This window comes from Balaenoptera ricei, chromosome 17 (assembly GCF_028023285.1).
Source record: "Balaenoptera ricei isolate mBalRic1 chromosome 17, mBalRic1.hap2, whole genome shotgun sequence".
NCBI classification, from domain to species: Eukaryota; Metazoa; Chordata; class Mammalia; order Artiodactyla; family Balaenopteridae; genus Balaenoptera; species Balaenoptera ricei.
In genome coordinates, this window is record NC_082655.1 from 67,107,076 (window position 1) to 67,134,053 (window position 26,978).

Below are 26,978 nucleotides of genomic sequence, written 5' to 3' on the forward strand. Positions count from 1 at the left end.
AAGAAGGCAAAAATAAGACACAACACACATATACACAAACTTTTTCTTTACTAACCAATGAAACAAAAAATAAGAAAACATATCTCTTAAGTGAATAGCCTATTCCATTAGGAAATACTTCATTCTACAGTCTCTTTGAACTGGTTTTCCATCAACTTCATCCAGTTTTGTTTCTTCACTTCTGTTTGGGTGCAAAGTCCCATAATAAACAATAAGAAAAATAATTCCAAGGAGAAGAGTAAGAGCTATAGTGATGCTGACAGGTATAAAATAGTCTGAATTAAAAATAGAGAGTGGGTAAAACCAGAACACAATCAATATCCCCAATGTGGCCAATACCCTTACAATATAATAACAAGACATTGGACATTTGGTATTCTGTCCCTTAATATTAAAAAATGTAAAGACAAGAATGAATCCAACAACAATCCTGTATATGAATTCCATACTTATGGAAGCACAAAACTCAGTCTGTTCTTTAAATGCCCACAATACACCTAAAAACCAAAGAAATAACAACAGGAGTAAAGCAATCTTAACATTTAAGAATAAAAGAAGCACAACACTCAACATCCAAGATAATAATGTAAACAACTTGTAAAAGAGATATACGAGTTTAGGACAGGGTCCATTAAGAAGGTTTTTATCAGGTAAGGATTTTCTTAAAGCTACTTGATAATCAACAGTCGACCAAGAAATAGCACAGCAAGAGACCATGATGGCTGCATCTACAAAACAAAAAATGTTTTAAAGATATAGTTATAGGAATAATAATAGCAATATTAAATTACTATATGCCATACATGCTTCATCTGTATATACACACCCATAAACACGTCAGGTACTTTATATACTCATCTCATTTAATCCTTTGAAATAGATATTAATATTCCTGTATTACATATGAGGGAATTAATGCTGAGAGAATATATATACATTTCTTGACCCAAGTCACACAGCCAGCAAGTTTCAGAGAGATGAGATTTGAACTGAAATCTGCCTGATTCCAAAGTTGGTGTGCTTAACCACTACATTAGACTGCTTTATAAGACTGTGAATAAATTCACTGGACAAATTTTATTGAGCAACTGGTACAATGGAAACTGCATACTCTGCAAGTTCTCTAAGAGACTACAGTGATAGTCCTAGCTTTTCCAGTCTTTTTGGCTTTGACCTTGGACATATACCTAATTCACTAAGAAATGACATCATGAGAGAGAAGGGGGCAGGAAGAAAGGGAGAGAGGTTAAACAGAAAATTTAACGTAAGTATGAGGTATCAACAGCTCAATTTCCCATATCTTTAAGATGATGGACCAGATGAACAAACACGATCTAAAACTTACAAATTTCTGTAGGCTTGGCATCTTTATCCCATTTTTTCCCCAACAAATAAGAGAAAAGTAAGTTCATTACTACTTTGGAAAGGCATGTCATTAGCCCCACTCTCAAAACTGGAGACTGAGATTAGCTCAAGATGGTAGAGTAGAAGCACGTGAACTCAAAGCTGGGGACTTAGAAACTGACAGCAAAGATATTAGAGAATTAGAAGGAAATATTTAGAGTAAAATACAGAATGCTCATCATTCCCATTTAGCCTCACTGGAGGGTTATATACTAGGATAGGAAGGCAGACTTAAGATAGATCCTCCATTGAAGACATTTATAAATGTCTTTGTCCACTCTCCTGGTTTTAGCATATACCACTCTGAACTGCACAATTAGTTGCGCTTCTTTTCTTTCTTCTTTAATTTAAAAATATTTGAATTAAAACATCACTTTCCCCTAAATTTCCCTGTGATATCTTTTTTATAATTGGTTTTAATTTCTACCAAACCAGTACATATACATCGTTTTTAAAAGTTGATAAGTGCTAAAGAACTTATAAGAAAATAGCAGTAGATTGCTCTACCCCTTCTCACCTCTTAGCCATGACCCTCAGAAAAAATTACTATCAACTCTTCTAGCTTTACTTCTGACATGTATTGCCATATTTCTAAATAAAACACATACTGTGCTATTTCTTAATTTATCTACTTTAGACACTGATTATTAATTTCCTACGTGGGAAGGGGAAATTTTTGCACATGCACACATATATACACACCCTCCTTCCATTTTCCTCTCCCTCCTTCTACCCAAAAGAGTAACATCACAATTTTTGGTAAAATCAATATTCAGTGTTTACCTTATTATGACTACATAAGTACAGCCTCTTTGACTGCTCAGCCAAATACTACATTCTGAACATATTTCCTTTCTTTTAAAACTTTTCATTGTTACTTAACTTTGCTTAGTTTTTCATGACTCTTATCAGTTTTTCTCAGCAAATTCTTCAAATTAATTAATTAAACTCCCCTATTACATCTATTAGGGTTTTTTGTTTGTTTTTTAAGAATATGATCCTTCTGCTCAAAGGTGGTTGCTGTCAAGGTTTGCTTCCTGTCTTCCCAGAACGTCCCTTCACCTCTCTTCAGTGCTGACTTCCTGTTTCCTGTTGCAATATTTCCTTCTTGCTTCTTTCTCATGGTTTGATCAAGCATTCTCCAGACATTCCTGAGAAAAGTTGTACCTAAGCTAAACTTTTCAGACCATGTATGTCTCAAAATGTCTTTATTCTACCCTCATGTTTGATACACAGTTTCAACAGAAATAGAATTCAAAGTTTAAAAATGTTTTCCATTGAAACTTTGAAGTCATTGATCTATTAAATTCTAATCTCAAGTGTCAAGAATTTCTCAGCCATTCAATTTCCCTATCCTTAAATGATCTTTATTTTCTGTCAAATCTTCTAGAATCTTATCTTCATCTTTGCGTCTCTGAAATGTTATAATGATGGGCTTGGTATGGGCCATTTTTATCAACCTTTCAATTTAGTAATCCACATCCTTCAGAGATATGCTGTTTTTATTCTTTGATGGCTTCCCTAGAAATCACAACATGCATACTAAACATATCAAAGTTTAAAGTTAATCAGTATTTTTACCTCACAGGTAGACTTATCATGAAGGTATTGAAGCTTAAATTTCAGGGACCCACACTTGCCCAGACTCCTTCCAAGCCTGGCAAAGCCCTGGCAATGTGTTCACTTTGTCATATCTATTTTATAAAATTTGGAAAAATAAGATATTTTCATTGCAGTTGCTAAAATTCCCTGTCTCCTACTTTTCCTCTCTCACATTTTCCCTAGGTGTATTGAAGCAAGCTGTGGTCATTTTGCGGATCTGGCTAAAGGGAAATTGAGTTGAGAATAGTTTAGGTTTAGGGGGATAGGCTTACAAGATTTGCTTGAATAATTATGATTAGTAAGTAACAGATCTAGGATTCTCAAGCAGTTTGCCTGATCTTAACACTTCACTATCTTGCTGTCAACAGGCCTTTGATTCCTTAATATTAAGGCATGATGGTCTATCCTCATCCAGTTGGCACTATTAGTTTGACATTATTTCCCATTTCCCACTTACCTACCTGTTTCCAATATATTTTTTCTGCTCATTTTGCTCATCTAATCTGTACATTACACTCTATCCAAACGGTATTCCTTGTCTTTGCCAAACCACGCCTTTGCTTATGCATTTCTCCCAGTATGAAATGACCTTGCCCAATCACATCTATACAGATTCTTATTAATTTCTTCTGATTTGACATTATTGATACCAGTAAAGAAAACAAAAGACTCCCACTATTCACTAAAGGAGACACTGACAATAAACAAGTGTTGTCAATTCAAAGAGTATTTAAAATTAGTTACTTCATCAAAAAAAAATCTTGATATACTCTGATCTTATACCACATTTTTGAAGACATTGGTAGAGTTTTCCCCAAATGTGACAACAATCAAAAAATATACTTATAATATTATCAATACTTTGTGAAGTTGAAACTTCTCCAAATTAAAAATAAACAAAAAACTAATTTCTATTAACTATGCTAGAAAAAAAGAATGAATTTTTCTTTTCTATGGAAATTAAATCATAAAATCGTATCAAATCAAAAGCCAATCAGAGTGCACAGCCAAAAAAATTAGATAAAAGAGTATTAAAATAATAAAAATATATTACTTTTCTTTCTCTTGTGAAATTTATGGTATTGGTCAGCTTTCTTATCCCTGTAATTTACTGTTCTTTATTTTATTTTTAAAAATGCTTACTTTCATATCTTTTATGAATTAAATTGTATTCTTCCAAAATTCATATGTTAAAGCCCTAATCCCCAATGTGACTATACTTTGAGATAGGGCCTTTAGGGAGATAGTTAAGGTTAAGCAAGTTCGTAAGGTTAAGCAAGTTCGTAAGGTTAAGCAAGTTCGTAAGGTTAAGCATTTAACCCAAATCTAATAGGACCGGTATCCTTGAAAGAATAGAAAGAGATACCAGAGATCTCTCTTTCTCTCCACACACAGAGGAAAGACCTGTGAGGACACAGCAAGAAGGTGGCCATCTGCAACCCAAAGAGAGTCCTCACCAGAAACCAACCCTACTGGCACCTTGATTTTGGATTTCCAGTCTCCAGAACTGTAAGAAAATAGATTTCTGTTGGTTAAGCTGCCCAGTCTATAGCATTCTGTTACGGCAGCCCAAGCAGACTAACATAATTCTATTTTCCTAATATTACATTCTTCTTTTCAAAAATTGGGTCTCTCTAATTGTTTTTGTTTTACACCTCAAAAACCGCAGATCCACTTCTGCTTTACCTTTCTCCTGAACTATACAAGGAATTTAAAACAGTTTAACTCCATCCATCTTCCACCTGACTTGCATGTTACTGCTTGTCTTCATTCTATCTTTTTCTTACCCACATAGTATTATTTTTGTTTATGCAGTCAAGTTTCACTTAGAGGTAGGTAACTTCACTTTTACCCTGAGGAGGGTGACTTTTGGAGTGCCAGTTTTACGGATTAGGATTTTCTACCAGATGTCCCTCCCTTGTGAGGACCCTGAGTTTTGTCTCCAGTCCTCCATACCCTAGGAAGCCATCAAAACTGAATCTGCTTGTTTATAAGGTTCAGTAAAAACCCTCAGTGTATAAATGCCTTCACAGTCCTACTCAACCCTGCTGCATTCCCACTTTCATGCATATTTTGGCCTGTTGTATCAGATTGTTTTAAGCTTTTATGAAGACTTTTGAAAATACTTAACCAATTGTTTTAGATAATTTCAGGGGGAGAGTTGATTCAAATAATCTAGCCTTTTAGTGGTGGTGGAACTGATTTGAATAACCCAAGTTTTCTATCTGCTTTCCATCTTCTAAATATTTATTGACATTTCTAATCTGCTGTTCTACTCTGCATTCTCTTCGTCCTTATGGGTTTATACTGTTTTTACTTGTTACTCTCCTCTTTAGCATGATTTCAGAAGGAACAAAGATAAAAGAATTTGTTCAGTCTTCTGAAGTAGTTCTATACATAAACTGATTTTTTTTTTACATTTTGAATTATTCTTCCTGATTATCAAAACAATACATGGTTACTGTAGAAAATTTGGAAATTCAGAAAAGTATAAGGAAGATGAAATAGATAAAATCACTCACAATCCCACCACACAGAAGCAGCCACAGTTAACATCAGCAGATCTACCATAATACAGGTTGTAAGCTCTATATGCTGAACTTTAGCTTCAGGGACTAATAAGTCCCAACCCACAAATTCTTTGCATCACAAGGAAAAAGAGGTCTCATACACAGTAGGTTCATTTCAGTGGTGCACTAACAATCAAAGTAAAGGTAAAAATATTAGAAGGGACTACAATCTAGAGGTTTATGGGAAACTGGGAACAAGAAGACTGGGGAAATGAAGTGTTCTCACAGGTGAGTCTAGCGTAGAGGGAACTCCAGGGGAGAGGACAATCTGCTACTCTGAGGTGAATCCAAGTCTGCATGGAATCCTAGTCACTAATGAAAACTGGGACTATTTTTAGCAAATAAATAGTTTTTTTAACATCTCAAATTAAACACCTATTAAAAGATTTTCTTAATGGAAATACCAAATTGTCCTTTAGAAATGTACATTTAACCCTAATGAGGAAATCTGCTATAAAAGAGCAACATTTCGGCCAATTTGCAAAACTTTCATTAGTTTTGTAGCACTTGCACTTTCACCTAATGATTGTGATTCTGGGAATTTACCCTATGGCTAAACTTCACACATGCAAAAGAATGCATGCATAAGACTATTCACTGCAGCTTTTTTGCAACAGTAAAATATTAGAAACAACCTAAATTAACATAAAGAGGGAGACTGTTAAATAATTCACGATACATCCATAATTTGTAATACTATGCAGATAAGAAAAATAAATGAGGGTGCTCTTTCTGTACTGATATGTTTAGATCTCCAAGATATGTTAAGTGTAAAAACCAAAGATGGTTTTTATGTTACCATTTCTATAAAAAAAAAAAAAGAGAGAGAGAGAGAGAGGGAAAGAGAAAGATAGGCTTTTAAATTTTTTTTTCTGAAAGAATCATCAAAAAGCTGACAATAATAGTTTGTTTTCTGGGCAGACAAAGGAAGGGAGAGGAAGAAGGGGGAGGGAGACAGTATACCTTTATATACCTTTATATACCTCAAAGTACCTTTGAACCATGTACTTCTTTTCAAAAAAAAATAAATAATTCTAAAAAGAAAAACAATAAAAATAATTCTAAAACCTGCCAAAGAGTTACACAGTTGACATAAAGTATCAGTGGCATCCATCTAACACAGGGTATTAAGAAAGACCTACACTGAGTGAAATTTTCTTGACCATGTTCCAGAAGGATGTAGAGCTGAAGAGCAAGTTGTGGGCAGCCTTCCAGGTAGGTCTCAAATAGCCTGAGCATGCTCAAATCTGTCACCCTATCTATAACTTCTTTATGAGGATTGATTTGTTCTTCCACGAAGTTATCCGTTTTGCTGGTGTTTTTGAAAGCCACATGATAACCCTTTTTCAAGGCAAACCAATACCTGTAAAGTAAACAAGAATATTTATCTTCAGTAATAGATTCTTTATAACATGTGTGTTAATTTACATAATAATTTTGAAAAAAAAGCAACATGTGTTTAAGAATAGAATTTTCCCACAAACTTTCTCTACTACAAATTTCTCTCAACTTTGTAAATATTTCATGGTAGCTTTATTGAGGTTCAAGACTCCACAATTTTTATTGCATGTCTGATGTGCCAGTGTGTGCTAGCACTGTTAAGCATACATGATCTTCTTTCATCTTCACAGTAGGTATTATTCTCAAATCACAGATAGGAAAAGTTAGGCTGAGAACAGTAGAGTGATTTGCTGAAAGTTACGCAGAGAGTAAGGGGCAGACCTAGAGTCCAAACCTATATCTTATCATTCCTAGTCTTAACCACTATTTTCTGAAAGACAAACTGCAATTTCCACTTCATGCAACTTATCTTCACTAAAAGACAAATACATGCCCTTATGATAATGTCAAGGTTGAAGATGAGATTGAATCTTCTTTCAATTTAATCTAGCAAATAATTACTGTTGACCCTTGAGCACGTGGAGTTAGGGATGCCAACCCTCTGTGCAGTCAAAAAATCCACGCATAATTGATAGCTGGCCCTTTGTATCCTCAGTTCCACATCCGTGGGTTCAACCAACCTCAGATCGTGTAGTACTGTAGTCTTTACTACTGAAAAAAATCTGCATATAAGTGGACCCACACAGCTCAAACCCATGTTGTTCAAGGTCAACTGTACTCCATAATCTACAAGGTGCTAGGCTCTGTGACCATTACCACCCTGGAAAACATAAAATTTCTAAGACTCCTAAAACATCCTTGCTCAGGCTCTTCTTTACAAAGAATTTTTAAATGAACATGACTTATCATCATCCAAGTAAAATTAATAACAAAAATAACTGAAACACTTATTTCAAAAATATCTGAGGCTAGCAATAAGACAACCAGGATTCTAGCCCAAAGCTTATCAAAACTCTTTATCTACACCTCAGTTTCCCCATATATAAAATTAGGGCAGTGATATATATCCTGTTTCAACTTGCTCCTTCTGTCAATGTTTCCCATTTCAGTAAATGGCACTAACATGCACCATGTTGCTCAGACCAAAAATGTGGGAATAATTTCCAACTTCTTTTTCTCATACCCTATAAAAATTCCTCAGCAGGTTCTGTTGGTTCTTAGTTCTAACTTCAAATATATCCAGATCTAAACACATCTTATCACTTCCACTGCCTCCATCCTAGTTTAAGCAGCCAACATCTCTGGCCTGGATTACTTCGATAGCCTCATAATTGGTCTCTCTGATTCTACTCCTGCTCCCTATACATCCTATTCTCTACACAGCATCTAGATTGAACCTGTTAACCATAATTTAGATGTTATCCCTCCACTCGAAATGTTCCAATGATTTCCATCATACTTAGATAAAACACGAAGTATTTACCCCATCTTACAAGGCCCTCCATAATCTGCCTTGCCTTTCCCTTTCATTTCTCCCACACATTCAGTGTACCTTTCTTACTGTTTTTCCCAAGTTAAAGGCCTTTGTCTTTGCTACTCCCTCTTCCTGGAACTCTCCTAAACCCCAGAGATTTTACAAGTTTACTCCTTAACTTCATTCAGGTCTCTATTCAAATACCAGTTCCTCACAGAGGTCTTTCCAGATCACACCATCCATCGCATTCTATCCCTTTATCCTACATCATTTTTCTTTATCATCACTTGACACATTATTTTTGCTTATCTGTACCTTCTCACAAGAATGAAATCTGCATGAAAGCAGGAACTTTGTTTTGTTCATTGCTATATCCTGAGAAACTAAAATAGTACCTGGCACATAGCCACTCTCAGAAAATATTTACTGAATGAATGAATAAATGAGAGCTCATGACAATCTTTCCATAAAGATAAAGAGACAGTAGATATGAAAGGACTTTGAAAAGTTGAAAGTAAAACACAAATATAAGATATTCTCATTTTAAACAAGATGTACACATATATGGATATGCAAAGATTCTTCACCTAGCAAATAAAAGTATATTTTTACCATCACAGTTTTAGAATAACATGGTCCATTATATTCAATGTGGACTAGATGCCAGGGTAGAATGTCTACAAAAATGATGAAAACATGACCTCCACCTTCAATGACCTTACAACCTAATAGGAAGGTCAAGCCTATAAACTGCTAGCTGCAATACAAGGCAGAAGAAATAACCACTCAACAGAAATGTAAATATTATGTTGTAAAAGTATAGGAAAAAAAATGATTAACACTGTCTAGGATTTATAGGTGAGATTTATAAGTAATTTATGTTTGAGTCTTTTCTGGGTATCTGGCAAAATAGGGAGTTCCCGTATGTATATTATGTAAGACTAATATGTAATACAGTATGTTCTTAAAGGTATCTATCCTTTTAAAGCAAGAGGATAGATACTGCTAATTGAAAAACTTGAAAACTTCACAAATATTAACAAGTACATACCTAGAACAAAATCAGTACAGACAGCATAGAGTGGGAAAGCCAGCAGAGTACAGTGATTAAGTGTACAGACTCTAAAAAAGCCAGGATGCTTGGGTTCAAATCCTTGCTCCATCACTTCCTAGTGATGCCTCAGTTTCCTCAAAACTGAAAACAGTTTCCTTCCTGAAAAAGGGGGTAATCATCATATCTACCTCATTGGGTTGATATGAGGATTAAAGGAGTTAATACATGTAAAATGTTTAGACCAATAACTGGCACATGTTAAGTGGTATATCAGTGCCTGTTAAACAAACAACAACAGCAACAAAAAAAAAGATGGAGCTGTTTACAGATGTGCACATTAATATTTCCAGTGACTTTAGAGAGGAATATTTTCCAATTTTGTAGCAATTAATAGCAAACCTATACAAAGTTCTGCTTATCTGAGGATAACTCCATGAGAAGGGGAGTATGAATATAATTTTTTAATCAATAGGATATTGTTTCAGTTTTATGGGAGAAATGGTGAAGAGGCCAAAGAAAAAGAAACAGAAGGAGCTTTCTTAGCATATTTTATCACAATGTATTCTTTTATTTGAGATAAAGAGGCAACAGCTTCCAGTAATGATGGATTCCCTTGTATCAAGCTCACCTTCCTACTGATGACAATGATAAATTACAGACAAAATATTAAAGAAAACAAGGCACTAAAGAGCAACCGAAAGTAGGAAGAAGGATGAGGGCACTTAACCCTTGAAAGAAGGGAACCATACTGCATGAGATGCATTCATCTGGCTTTTCCTCTACCAGCATCCCACAGTCCAAATGGCAAAAAGTAGATACAGCTCAAGCAGAAAGTCAAATTATTACTGGCTCCAAGAGTGAGAGGACTGAGGTTGAATCTGCCAGAGTGGTTAGAAATTAAGAGGGATCCTAGAAAAGAGAGAGCCACAGAGTAAAAAAGCTCCCAAATCTGCATATACCCTCCTTAAGTCCTTGCCCAACCCCTTACTATGTATATCTAGGGTGAGGCTTCAAGGAACTGAGGAAAAATGGCAAGAATGAGCAGAGATTTTGGCAGCTGTCTACCACAGGGAAGAGTCTGGAGTTTAAGTTCCACCAAACTGGAGAGGCTTGGTAAATACTTCAAGCATCCCACTGAAACGCCAAAAGGGTCATTCTTTAGGAGTAAAGACCATACTTCAGGTCTATAAGACTTCCCCTAGGACTAAGGACAAAAGCAAAATAGACCTTCCCTAGCAAAGCCTAAACCAAGCCTCTGTATCACGTCAAGGTAATCTGCCAATAATTTAACTATCTGCTTTCTCTTCAATGGAAGATAACAGAAACCAGAGTCTCTACAAGGTATCAGTCACAATGTCCACTACACAATAAAAAATTACATGACATGCAAATTAAGAGGAAAATGTAACTTATGCTAAAGAGCATAATCAGTTAATAGAAACATATCAGTTAACAGGAACATACCCACAGATGACCCAGATATTGAAATTAGCAAACAAAACACAGAGAGAAAAAATTAGGGAAAAAAATTAACAGAACCTCAATAACAAAGGTGTAATTGAAGTCCCAAAAGAAACAGAGAGAGAGAATGGGGCAGAAAAAAAAAAAAAAAACTTGACAACATACTGGCAAAAAATATTTTCCAAATTTGATCAAAAACAACAACATAAAGCTCAACGAACCCAAACAGAAAAAATAAAAACCAAACAATAGGTAGGCCCAGAAGACAACTATATCAATAATTACAGTAATATATGAAATGTAAATGGATTAAATGTTTCAATAAAAGATTGTCAAACTGGATAAAACAATCAAGATTCAACTCTATATGATTTGGAAGAGACTCTCTTTAAACATAAAGACACGGATAGTTTGAGGGACTTCCCTGGTGGCGCAGTAGTTAAGAACCCGCCTGCCAATGCAAGGGACACGGGTTCAAGGCCTGGTAGGGGAAGATCTCACATGCCGCAGAGCAACTAAGCCCACATGCCACAACTACTGAGCCTACACTTTAGAGCCCGCGAGCCGCAACTACTGAGCCAACGTGCCACAACTACTGAAGCCCACGCACCTAGAGCTGTGTTCCACAACAAAGACAAGCCACAACAATGAGGAGCCTGCGCACCGCAACAAAGAGTAGCCCCCACTCTCTGCAACTAGAGAAAGCCCACAGGCAGCAATGAAGACCCAACGCAGCCAAAAATAAATAATAATATAAAATTAAAAAAAAAAAAAGACACAGATAGTTTGAAAGGAAATCACAAAAAAATAGTTAGTATGGCTATATTAGTATCCCAGACAAAACAGATTTCAAATCAAGGAGTATTAACAGAGATAAAGAGAGTCATATCACAATGATATAAGAATCAATTTTTCAAGAAGACATCTGAATGTACCTAATAATAGAGTTTGAAGATACATGAAGCAAAAATTGTCAAAGTACAAGGAGAAAAAGATAAATCCACAATATTAGAGTGTTTTAACACTCATCTCTCAGTAATTGAAAGAAAAGGTAGGCCAAAAGAAAAAAATCAGTAAGAATATAGCAGATTTTAATAACATTATCAACATATTGCCCTACTTTATACATTTATAGAACACTACACTCAACAACAGCAATTTACGGAATATTCACCAAGTGAGACTATACGTTGGGCCATAAAACAAGTCAATAAATGTAAGAAGACTATAATCACACAAATTATGTTGTCTGATCAAAACAATATTTAATGAGAAATCAACAACAATAAGATACCTAGGAAAATCCTCAAATATTTAGAGATTTAAGTAAAGGGGCCAGATCCTCAAGTTTCATAAATATTGCACCCTAGGAAATTTGAACATTACCAGATGACCTCTCTCTAAAGCATTTTAAATAGAAGAATAGGTAAGAAAAAATGTTCAACTATTTAATGCCCGTTTAAGAAACTCCATAAGGAAGGGCCTAAGGACCTGCGGAAGGAAGGAGACTCATCTCCATTGTACTTTCTTTCACACGATTTGAACTTTTTTTACCAGTTATTTTAAAAGAGCAACAATAACTTCCATATTTTAAATAATACAAATGCCTTTCATATACCCATCAAAGGAAAAGTCTCCTTTGGCAAGGAGAAAGGTTTTATCACAAATAGTACATAAAATAGAAATACAGAAATGTCATCTAATTTATATTCTGGAAAATGAAATGTTCTACTCCACAGACCCCTGAGCAGTGAGAACATACTTAGTAGCAACAGGCACTTACACCTAATAAATAATTCATGTTGACATTCCTTTTCTTTCATCTACCAACACAAGCTCAATTTATCTACTCTGTAGGGAAATGAATCTGTAGTTCAGTAAATCTCACGTTTTTCCATACTTAGTTTAGACAGACCCTTGGATAATTTGCCCATTTTTATGAACTTATGTTTTAAATTAATTATGTTTTAATTTTTGCTTATTTCTCACTATTCATCTCAGTATTCTGCCACTTCCTGCACTAAGAAAATACAAAGAAAAAGAAAAAGAAAGACAAAAAGAGGGAAGTGTCTGTTTATCAAGTATCTGTTTATCACTAAGAGCAAACCTAATTCAATTTTTCCTTTTCTTCTTTTTTTGTTTGAATAGGCAAAATATTCAAATAATTCAAAAAAATTTTTAAAGTTATTCGCTGAAAAAACTCCATGCCACTCCTATGACCTAACTACCCAGTTTTCACCCTCCCCTATGACCATAAGAATTCACGGTTACTAATTTCATGTGTACCCTTCTAGAGTTTCTTTATGCATATATAAGCAAGTATAAGTATATATGCCTTTTCACCACTTTTTTTTACACAGACTGTAGCATATCATATCTGCTGTCTGCACCTTGTCTTTTCACTTAAAAGTACATCTTGGAGAGCTTTCCATTTCAGTACATAAAGTACTTTATCATTCTTTGTAATAGCTATGTAGTGTGCCATTGCATAGGTATACCATAAACTCTACCAACAGACATTTTAATTGTTTCCAATATTTTGCTGTTACAAAGAATACTACAAATTGAAAAGCTGTGCATATGTCATTTTACATGTCTGCAAGTACGATAAATTCCCAGAAGAGGAACCTCTGGCCTAAAGGTATGTGCATTTGAAATATGGTCAAACTGCCCTCCACAGGGATGGTACCAATCCATACTCCCATCAACAAAGTATGAGAATACCTGTTTTCCCACGCCTTACCAAGAGAGCGTATTATCATTTGGATTTTTGCCAGTCTGGTAGGTGAAGAATATCTCAGTGAAGTTTTAGTTGGCAATTTTTAAATTATGAACGAGGCTTAGCATCCTTCAGACAACTTAAGAGCCATTTGCATTTCCTCTTCTCTGAACTATCCTTACTGTTTTCCCATGTTTCAATTGGGTGGACGACCTTCTTCTTTTTGACTTCAGAAGCTCTTTAAATACTAAAAGACTAGCCCTTTTTCTATTAAAAATTGTAAATATTTTCTCCTGTTAAAGCTGTTTTCCTTTTTGCTTTGCTTTTGTTTGGGAGATTTTTGCTTTTGTTTATTGGCATGCATTTTTTATTATCAAATCTATAATTTTTATAGCTTAGGGATTTTAAGTTATGGTTAGAAAGGCTTTCCCCATTTCAAGGCTATAAAGGAATTTTCCCATGTTTTCTTATAGAATAAATATTTTTACATTAAATATTTGATTCACTTGAAATTTATCCTGGTGTCTGGTATTTTACCTAGATGTATAGACCATAACATGCGATCTTAAATTATCCCAACTCTAAAGTGAATCAAAACCGTTACTGTTCTTATGCTGCATATACTGGCTATTGCTTCCTCTTACTTCCATTCTGGTCAATTTCTACAATCTGTGGTCTGTCCATTTGAATGGCAAACAGGGGAAAAAACTATTTTCTTGTCCTTGTGGTTTGGGATTTAGTGTTGGGGGTTGGGGAGGGGGTTGCCTAGTGCTACTCCAGAAACAAAACTCTGCCAGTTTATTCTTTCCGATTTTCTTCTGGTTAGGAGGAGTTAGAGCCCATGTTCTGTCATATCAAAGACTGGGAAGCTGAAGACATAAACTACAACATTTTAAAACTCTCCCAATACTGTACCCATCTCTGTGTTTCTATCAATATACTTGTAAAGATTTCAACTTCATCACAGAACAGGCTAAACTCTTTTCAAGATCATGTGCCATGTTAGAGCATGGGCTAACCCTGAACTTTGTGTGAAGGTCCAGTTATAATTCACATATTTTTTTATCCAAATGGCTACCTACTTGTCCCCACATCCCTAACTACTAAGCAAAGAAATCAGTAAGAATGAAGAATCTCTGTATGTACAAGGGAACTCCCATAAGACTATCAGCTGACTTTTCCACAGAAATTTTGCAGGCCAGAAGGGAGTGGCACCATACAGTCAAAGTGATGAAAGAAAAAACCTACAAGCAAGAATACTCGGGCTTCCCTGGTGGCGCAGTGGTTGAGAGTCTGCCTGCCGATGCAGGGGACACAGGTTCGAGCACTGGTCTGGGAGGATCCCACATGCCGCGGAGCAACTGGGCCCGTGAGCCACAACTACTGAGCCTGCGCGTCTGGAGCCTGTGCCCCGCAGCAGGAGAGGCCACCATGGTGAGAGGCCTGCGCACCACGATGAGGGGTGGCCCCCGCTTGCCGCAGCTGGAGAAAGCCCTCGCACAGGGGCGAGGACCCAACACAGCCAAAAATAAATAAATAAATAAATAATAATTTAAAAAAAAAAAAGAATACTCTACCCAGCAAGGATATCATTCAGATTTGAAGGAGAAATATGAAGTTTTACAGACAAGCAAAAGCTAAAAGAGTTCAGAACCACTAAACCAGCTTTACAAGAAACGTTAAAGGAACTTCTCTAAGGAAAAGAGACCACAACTAGAAATATGAAAATTATGAAAGGAAAAATCTCATTGGTAAAGGCAAATATACAGTAAAGGTAGTAGATCAACCACTCATAAAGCTAGTAGGAAGGTTAAAAGATAAAAGTAGTAAAATCATCTATATTCACAATAAGTAGTTAAGGGATACACAAAACAGAAAGATGTAAAATATGATGTCAAAACAGTAAACATGGGTGGTAGGAAGCAAAAATGCATGGTTGTTAGAAAGTGTTTGAACTTAAACCAACATCACCTTAAAATAATCACATATCAGTATAATGATCAGATTGTTATACATGAACCTCATGGTAATAACTAACCAAATATCTATAATAGATACACAAAAGAAGAGAAAGAAACCCAAACATAACACTAAAGATAGTCACCAAATCACAAGGGAAGAGAGCAAAAGAAGAAGAAAGAAGCCAAAAAGAACTACAAAACAATTCCAAAACAGTTAACAAAATGGCAATAAGACATATCTAACAATAATTGCTTTAAATGTAAATGGACTGAATGCTCCAGTCAAAAGACGTAGACTGGCTGAAAGGACACAAAAACAAGACCTGTATATATGCTGCCTACATGAGACTCACTTCAGATCTAAAGACATACAGACTGAAAGAGAGAGTATAGGAAAAGGTATTCCATGCAAATGTAAATCATAAGAAAGCTGGGGTAGCAATACTTATATCAGACAAGATAGACTTTAAAACAAAGACTGTAACAAGAGACAAAAAAGGACTTACATAATGATAAGGGGATCAGTCAAAGAAGAAGATATAACAATATGGGTATACATATGTAGCCAACATAGGAGCACCTAAATACATAAAGCAAACATTAACAAACTTAAAGAGAGAAATTGACAGTAACACAACAATAGTAGGAGACTTTAACAACCCACTTATATCGGTGGAGAGACGTAAGATCCAGACAGAAAATCAGTAAGGAAACACTGGGCTTAAATGACATTAAACCTGATGGGCTCAACAGATTATATATAGAACATTCCATCCAAAAGTAGCAAGATATACATTCTTTTCAAGTGCACATGGAACATTCTCCAGGATAGATCACATGACAAGCCACAAAACAAGTCTCAATAAATTTAAGAATATTGAAATTATATCAAGCATCTGTTCTGACCACAATGGCATGAGACTAGAAATCAACTACGAGAAAAGAATGCAAAAAACAAAAACAATATGCTACTAAACAGTCAATGGGTCACTGACAAAATCAAAGAGGAACAAAAAATACCTGGAGACAAATGAACATGAAAACACAATAGGGGCTTCCCTGGTGGCGCAGTGGTTGAGAATCTGCCTGCCAATGCAGGGGACACGGGTTTGAGCCCTGGTCTGGGAAGAGCCCGCATGCCGCGGAGCAACTAGGCCCGTGAGCCACAACTACTGAGCCTGCGCGTCTGGAGCCTGTGCTCCGCAACAAGAGAGCCCACGACAGTGAGAGGCCCGCGCACCGCGATGAAGAGGGGCCCCCGCTTGCCGCAACTAGAGAAAGCCCTTGCACAGAAACGAAGACCCAACACAGCCAAAAATAAATAAATAAATAAATAAAAATAAAAATAAAGGAATTCTTTAAAAAAAAAACAAAAAACACACAATGATACTAAATCTGTGGAACACAGCAAAAGCAGTTCTATGAGGGAAGTTTATAGTGATACAAGCTTATCTCAGGAAATAAGAAAAATCTCAAATAAACAATCTAACATGTAACAGTCATGTTAGATACAGCAAGAAGGTCTACCTTAAATTTGTTTGGAGTCCCAGAAGGAAAAGAGACAGAAATATGGTAAAGAAAATGTTAGAAAAGATAATGGCTGAGGATTGTGCAGAATTCATGGAAGATAATAATCTATAGTATCAAGAGAACCAGCAAATCCCAAGCAGGAGAAATAAAAGTAAATATATACCTGGATATATCATAAACTGTAGAAACCCAAAGATAAAGAGAAAAATCATAAGAGCAGCCAGAGGGAAAAAAAGAAGACAAAATACTTTTAAAGAGCAACAGTAAGATTGACATCTAACTCTTCAATAGTGACAATGGAAACAAAAAGATGAGAGAATATAATATACAGAGAGAAAATAACTACTCATCTAGAATTCTATTGCCACTAAAATCTTTCTCAGGAAAGATGGCTATTAAAATAGCCCAACTTCAAAACCTAACTGTAGCAAAATAGTACATTATCCTCTTAATATTTGTCTTTATTTTTTTTTTACACCAGTGTTTAAACTTTTATTTCACACCATGCAAGGTCAATTATAACACATTAAAAAGTGACAACAGCTATAAGCTGCAATTTTACATTTATACATTGGAAATGTCCATTTTCAAAAGCTGAACATAATTACCATGTTGTCATAACAGCTAGGCTTCAATTCAACTGTTTATACAGATAAAATTTAATATGAAAAACAATGATTTTATATCTGTCCTTAATTCTTCTCTTTACCTTTAATATATATATATTGCTTTGAACAGAATTAAATTCCTTAAGATAATGAAGAAAAGGTAATGTGAAATTAGGTATATGGAGAATCACAGAATTCTCAGGACTTATTTAGATTCTGTTTTCTTTAACCAGAAAACAGGCTTTAAACAACATGATTCTTAAGGTTGTTTTTAGTTCTGTGGATGATTCTGTACCAAGATAACCACACGGTTACTGCATTATTGCAGTAAAAATTTCACTTCATTAAATGAATGGTACAAGTAACTTAAAAAATTAAGTGCTCTATCAGAGTTGCAAGTGATAGGCTATATTTACATAATCAGTCTTAAAATATAAAATAGATGAGAAAAGATTCACAAGACATAGAAATGAGTCCTTTTCCTTCTCATAAAAAAAGTGATAACATATTAGAAAAAGTAACTTAATTAGGTAAATTAAAACATTCTATTAATGAACCTGGAAAATTCTGAAAGTTCAATGACTCACACAAGCACTGCTAGTGAGGAGCAAGTAACCCTTGTGCTACATGCAAATAGGGGCCCTTCATACATTTGACTACCCAGATACAGAAAGGTAGCTTCCGTCTGAAAAAAAGAATAATAGTGTTAATGATCAAAAGTATATGCTCACCTTGTAAAAACTCCTCCTTGCAAGCAATGAAGTAGAAGAAAACAATGCTGACTTTCTTGGCCTGATTCCTTTAAATCGTTCTTGAACCAAGAATAACTAAAACACTGGACCACAAGTGTTCCAAAGAGCATAAAGCTTACTGTTAAAATACCGAAAACATACTGTCCCTCATGGAAAAACCTGACAGACACCCAGGTATCCACAATTAAATCAATTACATAGATTACAATGCCAAGAACCGACATCATAAAATTTAACTTAGTATATTTCATTATGAATCACTATATCTCTTGGTTATCTACCTCCTTCTCTCATACAAAAAGAAAAAAAAAAGGAACAAATATTAGTGCATCCTTTGGTGTAGCACTGAATTTTAATTTCTACTCCCTAAATCTATTTAAAAGAAAGAATAAATATTATGAAATTGGAACACTAAAACCAAAGTGACTAATTTTAACTTTTTCTAAACCTCTAATCCAGTTGTTACAAGGCTTTATTCAATCTTCTGTCTCACAGTGTTCTTCATTACAGCTGACAACACCTAAAATGAAACATCATAAAAGATTCTAAAAATCTTGAGTATAATATTAAAAACCCTAGGCCATGACTTTATCAAAGCCCTACTTATTCTAAAAATAATATATTATCACTAAATATACTTTTTATAATATATAGCTTTGGGAAAGTAAAGTGTCAGAGATATACTTAATAGTTGATAACTTCCTCTCAGACTACTTACCTTTTAAAACACATAACCTGCTCACAAAGACATTTACCACAGGACCATTTATAATGGCAAAAAACTGGAAATCATCTAAATGTGTCAACAAAAGGAATTAATAAATAATGGTAGAATCATAAAATGGAATATTACAAAGCTACTAAAAATATATTTAACAAAGGTACAGTAGCTGTGAAAATTCTTAATATGCTTTTCTTAAAGCATTTTTTAAATTAATTAATTTATTTATTTATTTATTTAGTTTTGGCTGCGTTGGGTCTTTGTTGCTGCGCGTGGGTTTTCTCTAGTTGCAGCGAGCGGGGCCTACTGTTCGTTGCAGTGCGTGGGCTTCTCATTGCGGTGGCTTCTCTTGTTGCGGAGCACGGGCGCTAGGTGCGCGGGCTTCAGTAGTTGTGGCACGCGGGCTCAGTAGTTGTGGCTTGTGGGCTCTAGGGCACAGGCTCAGTAGTTGTGGCACACGGGCTTAGTTGCTCCGTGGCATGTGGGATCTTCCCGGACCAGGGCTCGAACCCGTGTCCCCTGCATTGGCAGGCGGATTCTTAACCACTGCGCCACCAGGGAAGTCCCAAAAATTCTTAATATGCTTTGATACAGCAATTCCATCTAAGAATCAAGCATAGGGAAATACTTACAAATGTGCACAAAGATATATGCTCTTTGCAGAACCTTTTTTAAAATAGCAAAAAATTGAAAGCAACCCAAATGACAATTGAGAAGCCTAATTCAATAAATTATGGTACATCCATACTAAAGAATACACCATGCAATCTTTAAAAAGAATGAAGTAGCTTTATATAACCTGACTTCGGAAGATCTCAAGACACATTAAGTGAAAAAAGCAAGTACCAAAAGGATACATATAGCATATTGCAATATATGCTTCCTAATTATACATGGAGAGGGGAAAGGAGTTGGGAGTAGGAAGCAAATGCAATTTTAATCCTTTAAATATTCTTTCATATTGTTTGAGTTTTTTACAACAGACATGTACTAATGTATTATATAATTTCTTAAAATAAAAACAATAGTAAATGATATTTATAAAGAATTTTGATGACTGGAGAAAGTATTTATTCTACTAATAATAGCTAACATTTACTTACCACTACGTGCCAGGCATTGAGCTAAATGTTGTACATAAAATGTCCTCATTTAACTCTTACATCAAACTTAGGAGGTAGATATTACTATTATGAACCCTATTTTATAAACATAAGCTGAAAGCAATCTGCAGATGAGATCTGTCTGACTCAACAGTGGTTTCTTTAACTGTCCTAATTTTTTATTTTTTCTTTTTGGCCATGCTGTGCAGCCAGGGATCGAACCCGTGCCCCTGCAGTGGAATCGCAGAGTCCTAACCACTGGACCGCCAGGGAAGTCCCTAAGTAATTGCCAACATTTCATATAAAAATCTAGATTTTTCCCTGCTACTGAAAAACTCAAAGATCTGCTACAGTAGACTATCATTCCCTCATGAGCAGTGGGCACGCCCCTAACGGCACAGGCTCTCTCAAGTTCACCACAGTAGCCAGCCACCCCACTTCAGTCATTTCAACAGCTGGGTCTCAATGCCAATTCACCTACCTAATAGCTCTGTGTCCTTAAATATGCTCCTTTACCTCCCTTTGCCTTATTTTCTTCCTCTGAAACATGGAGATAATAATGGTATATACGACAGAGGGTTACTGTGAAGGTTAAGAAAGATAATATATATAATACATACAAACCTCTAGAAAAGTACCTAGCATAGTCAGGGCTTAATAAATGTTAGTTATCATTATTATCTTGCCTGTCTGCCTGATATCTGTAAGCATCTGCATTTGCAATCTCTGACTTCATTTTAAAGAATGTTAAGTGAAAAAATACTATGTTATAATCTCAAAGCTTTGAAAATGCAAAGGAAATATGACTGGAGAAATACAAAACATGTTAACAGTGATTTTATCTGGGGAATTAATGGTATTATAGATGATTTTTTTCTTCTTCATTCTTTTCTATATTTATGGGCTGAACAGTTTCCCCCCAAAACTCATATGTTGAAGTACTAACCCTCAATGTGACTGTATCTAGAGATAGGTCTTTACGGAGGTAATAAGGTTAATAGAAGTCACAGGATGGGTCCCTAATCCAATAGGACTGGTGTCCTTATAAGAAAGGACACAGCAAGAAAGGAGCCATCTGCAATCCAAAGAAAGAGGCCTCACCAGAAACCAAGCTTGCTGGCACCTTGATGTTGGACTTCCAGTCTCCAGAACTGTAAGAAAAATTAATTTCTGTCGCTTAAGCCACCCAGTCTGTTGTATTCTGTTAAGGCAGCCTGAGTAGACTAACACCCTATGTGTTCTATAAAGAACATTTATTACTTTAAAAACTAGGAGGAGAAAGTGTTACTTAAAAAAACACACAACCTAATACTTAAGTGTTCTTGTCATTTTAGCACTTTTAAGTATTTTGTTTAAAAGTCTTCAGAATAATATTAAAAGATATTTCACTCTTCTTACAGAAAAAAACGAAAGCTCATTATCACTACTTTTCCTGTCAAGAATGTTGTGGCCAAACAGGATGGAAATATAATTTTAAAATCTGAGCATTTCTAATCTAGCAGGCCATGAATTTCCCTGCAATAAGTTTCTAATCTTAAAATGAAAGACATCATGCCCAGTATAAGCATGGAGCTTAGGAGGATGAGATTTAATCACAAGGTTCTGTTTAATTGAATACTTAATTAAACCTACCATGTGCTATTTTAAGTTCTTGAGATAGATCATGTGACAAAAGAGACAAAAATCCCTGCCATTACGGAACTTACATCCTAGCAGAGAAAGATAGTCAATCAACGATAAAAATAATAAGTAAATTAGGTATCATATTAGAAGGTGATAAGCACTACAGAAAGAACAGAGCAATGTTAAGGGAAATCAGGAGTTGGAGTAGAGGCAGGTGCACCACAGGTTGCAATTTTAATTAGAATGGTCAGAGCAGGCCTCACTAAGAAGGTGGCATTTGAGTAATGAAATTAGCCATGTGGCTGTCATATGAAAAAGATTGCCAGGTGGAAGGAATAGTGAGTTCAGAAGTCTAATGTACTAGATTTTGAACATGTAGAACAAAATTCCACAGAATATTGGCAGATGCCATAACATGGTTATACTGGATGTGTTTAATGTGTACCCAAGTCCTGTTTTAACGTCATTTAACAAAACGTACTTTCCTAAGCTTTACTATCTAGGAAAAAAAATATTGCCATATATAGTGGAAGAATAGATAGTAAGAACAGTAGCTACCACTGCTGAGTATTTACTATGTGTGAAGTGTTTTACAAACTTTATTTAATTCTCACAAATTTCTATAAGAAGGGTATCATTGGTCCCATTTTACAGATCATGGAACTGAGGCTTAGAGATGTTGGTATTTAGGTGAGTTATCTCTAATGAGTAAACTGATTTTAATATACAGGCACACCTCGGAGATATTGAGGGTTTGATTCCAGACCACCACAATATAGCAAATATCGCAAGAAGTGAGTCACACACATTTTTTGATTGCATATAAAAGTTATGTTTACACTATACTGTAGTCTATTAAGTGTGCAATTCTGTCTAAAAGCCTGTGCATTAAGTGTGCACTGTGTCTAAAAACTGTATGTACCTTAATTTAAAAATACTTAATTGCTAAAAAGTGCTAACCATGATCTGAGCCTTCAGCGAGTCAAAATCTTTTTGCAAGAGTAAAAGATCACTGGGACTTCCCTGGTGGTCCAGTGGGTGAAACCCCATGCTCCCAATGCAGGGGTCTGGGTTCGATCCCTGGTCGGGGAACTGGATCCCACATGCCGCAACTAAGAGTTCGCATGCCACGACTAAAAGATCCCCCGTGCCGCAACTAAGACCCAGCGCAGCCAAATAAATAAATGGGGTTTTTTTAAAAAAAAGTAAAAGATCACTAATCACAGATCACTATAACAATATATAACAAATATAACAATTATGAAAAAGTTTGAAATATTGTGGGAATTACCAAAATGTGACAGTGACACAAAGGGAGCAAATGCTGTTGGAAAAATGGTGCTGGTCGACTTGCTCAATGCAGGGTTGCCAAAATCTCCAATTTGTAAAAACCACAATATCTGAGAAGCACAATAAAGCAAAGTGCAATAAAACGAGGTAGACCTCCATGTGTGCCTTTCTTAATCACTCTCCCCACAAAGAGAGCTTCCTTTACCTGGCATAGATAAGGAAAACACTAGCCATTTTGAGACAAGATTTACAAGATGGGAAAAAATAATTTCTAAGAAACTTAGAAATTGCATTACTGGCAGAACATCAGACTCAATAAACTAATCTGATCTGGCAACTTCTAAATTCCTAATTTAGTGAAACAGAACATAACGCCAACTAGAAAGAAAACTACACAGCAAAGTACATAATAAACATAGCAGCTGTCATAAAAAAGGGCCTGCAGCTCCTTCAGTAACCACATAGTAGTATAACTTGTATGAAGGATAGTTCATCTTTATCCCTACACTTGATCACTGTTCCAATACCACCTTAGCAGAAATAATGCCACCTACAAAATTTGACTTCACTTAGAGAATTCAGGACACTTACTGACGTAATAGGACAGTTTCAATACAATTTAATTCAGAGGTCAACCCAGCTGTGTGGCTACCTGGCTGCCAGCCAAAATACATAACCTTTGCCCACTGTAGATGATCTCTTCGCAATAAAGAAGATACCTGAAAGAAATACAAACGAGCAAACTTTCATTTATCAATCAAACTTAACACGTAAAATACGGGCTTACTTGTTACATATAAGAAGTCTTCTTTAACTCAAAGTCCCTTCTGGAAAATCTTCATCCTGGGAATCTTTTATTTCTTCTTCACTGAAAATAAGCATAATTAAGGGATGTGTAAACCTTGAACATCGAAACTAAAATGAAACTGAAATCACTTGTTAGTCATATGTGGGATTTTCTAATCCAGTGAAAACAGAGTCTGTATCATTGTGACCACAGTACACTCCTTTTTAACCATCACATTGGGGGAAGGAATTACATGCCTCCTTTTACAGGTTGACTAGGTTACAAGCCTTTACTGTATTATCAATTAAGTTTTAAGAAGATACAATTTGCCTCACAGTATATCTAAGTGGACAATTCATGTTTGAAAGGGAGAGAGAGAGAGATTCTTGAATCTGAAATACTCTAATAAAGAATTTATCATTAACAGAGCCTACCTGTTTTTTCAAACTGTATATACCTTCTCAAACCCTATGCCCCAAGAACATATAATTGTTGGTTTCTATTTTGAAAATAAACACTACAGTTCTTCTATTTCCAAGCCTTTGCTCAAGGTTATTTACTATTTACTTCTACCTCCATCTTCCTGAAGTTCTATGTCTTAAGAATCAGCTCAAAACCCACCCCCTCTCAGTTTTCCCAGATCTTTCCAATCAATTTGATTCTCTCCTTCCTCCTTGCAATCCCATCACTTTAGCTATACTTCTCTAGGATTTACCCACATATGCTTTAAAATAAGATCATATACATCTCCTTCCTGGTTAACACACCTCTAGAAAGCTAACTATCTTATTCATTTTAACACACACCCACACATCTACAATACTTTACATGTTATAGGTAGAGGATAAATTATTGTAAATGTAACTGAACAGAATGTAAGAATCATTGGTCTTATTTCTTGGGGAGGAACTTAAACTTCAAGTCTCATTGCTAAACATATTCACAAAGACTCAATTTTCTCTCTGTAGCCTGTATCTTTCTTCTGAGCTCAACCCATTATATCTGTCTGTAGATTTCTTGATGGGGATATCCCACAATCACCTCAATTTAGACTAGTCTAAACCAAGTTCATTACCTACCCTCTGTTCCTCCTCTTCTGCTAGTGTCTAATGTCTCCTTCTATGACTCTACTCGAGTCACTTAACTTTTAAATTATTTGTTGGGCCCATTTCTTCATCTACCCAGTGAAGAGCTTGACAATGAATTCAATAAAATCTTGATGGAAGGCACAAGGGAAATTTTAATTAAAAAAAAAAAAAGCTAAGGGACAAGAGAATGGAGCTGCCCATGTAATTAGTTCCACCCTCTTCTCAAAGGTTTGCTGACTTTTCCAGCAGAGATTTTTTAGAAAGGGAAAATAGCTTCTTGCCTGAAGAGCTATTAACTGATAGCAGACAAATATATAAATATTGCTGAGCTGAAAATACCTGATGTAGGGAATTCTGATGGTTATTCCAAGCAATTTTTAAAGGACTTACTGCTTGCCTTCTCATTGCAAAGGGGATAATTTACGTGATTATTTCAGTGAAGGTTTTTGAAACACATGAAGAATAGACCTTTGAGACACAGGCAAAGAAATCTGTCACACATAATCCAGGTGTGTTTTCAAGAAATTTGGAGTATTAAACTGATGATTTGTAAAATAAATACTGTATAAATAGCAAGAGTCCTTTCTTCAGGAATTCCTGACAAAAAAAGGATGTTAAAAATGCATGTCCATGTTTATTGCTAATAAATAAAAATAAAATTAATCTTTGTATATTAAAAAAAAACTCATGTCCAAATTGTAGAACCACAGGCACCTCAAGTGTCAAGTTCTCACTTGTTTTGAAAAAGGGGTCTGGGGTGCCGGTTACATACTTGCCGTAACTGGATACAAGTGATCGTGGGATCCGTGCATTTCCTTTCAAGTACACTGTAACTCGATTTTTTTTTTTTTAATGGGGAGGGTTAGTTAACACTGGGGTAGTTAACGCTCAGCAGATTAGAAAAGGACTCCTTACAAAGATAAGTCCTTCACGTCCTGGACCCAAGCCCCCAACACGCAGGCCGCCCCGCTCCTCTGGGTAGGCGAGCGGCGCGAGGCGGGAGAGGAGCTCCCTGAACCCGCGGGCGCGGGGCCGGTGCGGGCGCACGGCAGGGAGACGAACACGGCTTCAGACGCGGCGCTGGGCTCCCAGAACGCTCACCTGGGCAAGTCCCCAAGTCTCCGTCTTGCGTTTGTAAAACGGACATGAAAATAGTGCCTTCCTCTTCACGTTGGGAAGCTTAAATGAGAGAGTGGCACTCAGCACAGCGGTAAGCGCTAAATAAGCCTTCGTTACTGCTGTTTATTGTAAAAGGACACACACACACACACACAGGACACGGGACACACACAGGACACAGAGGACACAGGACACACACACACACACACAGGACACACACACAGGACACACACAGGACACAGAGGACACAGGACACACACACACACAGGACACACACACAGGACACGGGACACACACACACGACACACACGACACACAGGACACACACAGGACACACGACACACACACACACACGACACACAGGACACAGGACACACACACACGACACACACACACAGGACACACCACACACACACACACACACACACACACACACACCCCTCACCCTCGCCTGAGAACCCTACGAGCGATCCTTCCCGGGATTTTGTCCTCAGTAACTAACCCCAAACCCCTCGCTCCATCACAAGACTTCCCCGGTTAAAAGGTCTCTCGTGCACTTGAATGAACTCGCCTGCCTGAACACAAACTCCTGCGAAGGCACCAGTTTCTATGACAGGCGGCAGCGCCCGCAGGCCGGGAACCCAGCCTGGCCTCAGGCCGCCTCACACCACACACCCGCGAACTCCCTCGCCCTGCGGCCCGCCAAACCCGGGCAGCGTCACGTGGCCGCTGGCCCCGCCCCTCGCGCAGCAACCGACTCCCCCTCCCTTC

At 36.4% G+C, this 26,978-nt stretch overlaps 1 protein-coding gene and 1 long non-coding RNA gene across 2 annotated transcripts; both read right to left on the minus strand.

The window, feature by feature from the left end:
• Positions 1 to 99: 99 nt before the first annotated feature.
• On the minus strand, positions 100 to 18,727 carry XKR9 (XK related 9). The gene is made up of 3 exons (XM_059902096.1): positions 18,456 to 18,727; positions 6,719 to 6,939; positions 100 to 728 (listed from the first exon to the last, which is right to left on the minus strand). The coding sequence occupies exons 1-3, from the start codon at positions 18,725 to 18,727 to the stop codon at positions 100 to 102; spliced, it is 1,122 nt and encodes a 373-aa protein (XP_059758079.1).
• Positions 18,728 to 18,933: 206 nt separating this feature from the next.
• LOC132351522 (uncharacterized) lies at positions 18,934 to 26,254 on the minus strand. The gene is made up of 3 exons (XR_009498366.1): positions 26,190 to 26,254; positions 24,001 to 24,081; positions 18,934 to 18,996 (listed from the first exon to the last, which is right to left on the minus strand). It is a non-coding gene; the product is annotated as an uncharacterized LOC132351522 (long non-coding RNA).
• Positions 26,255 to 26,978: the final 724 nt, after the last annotated feature.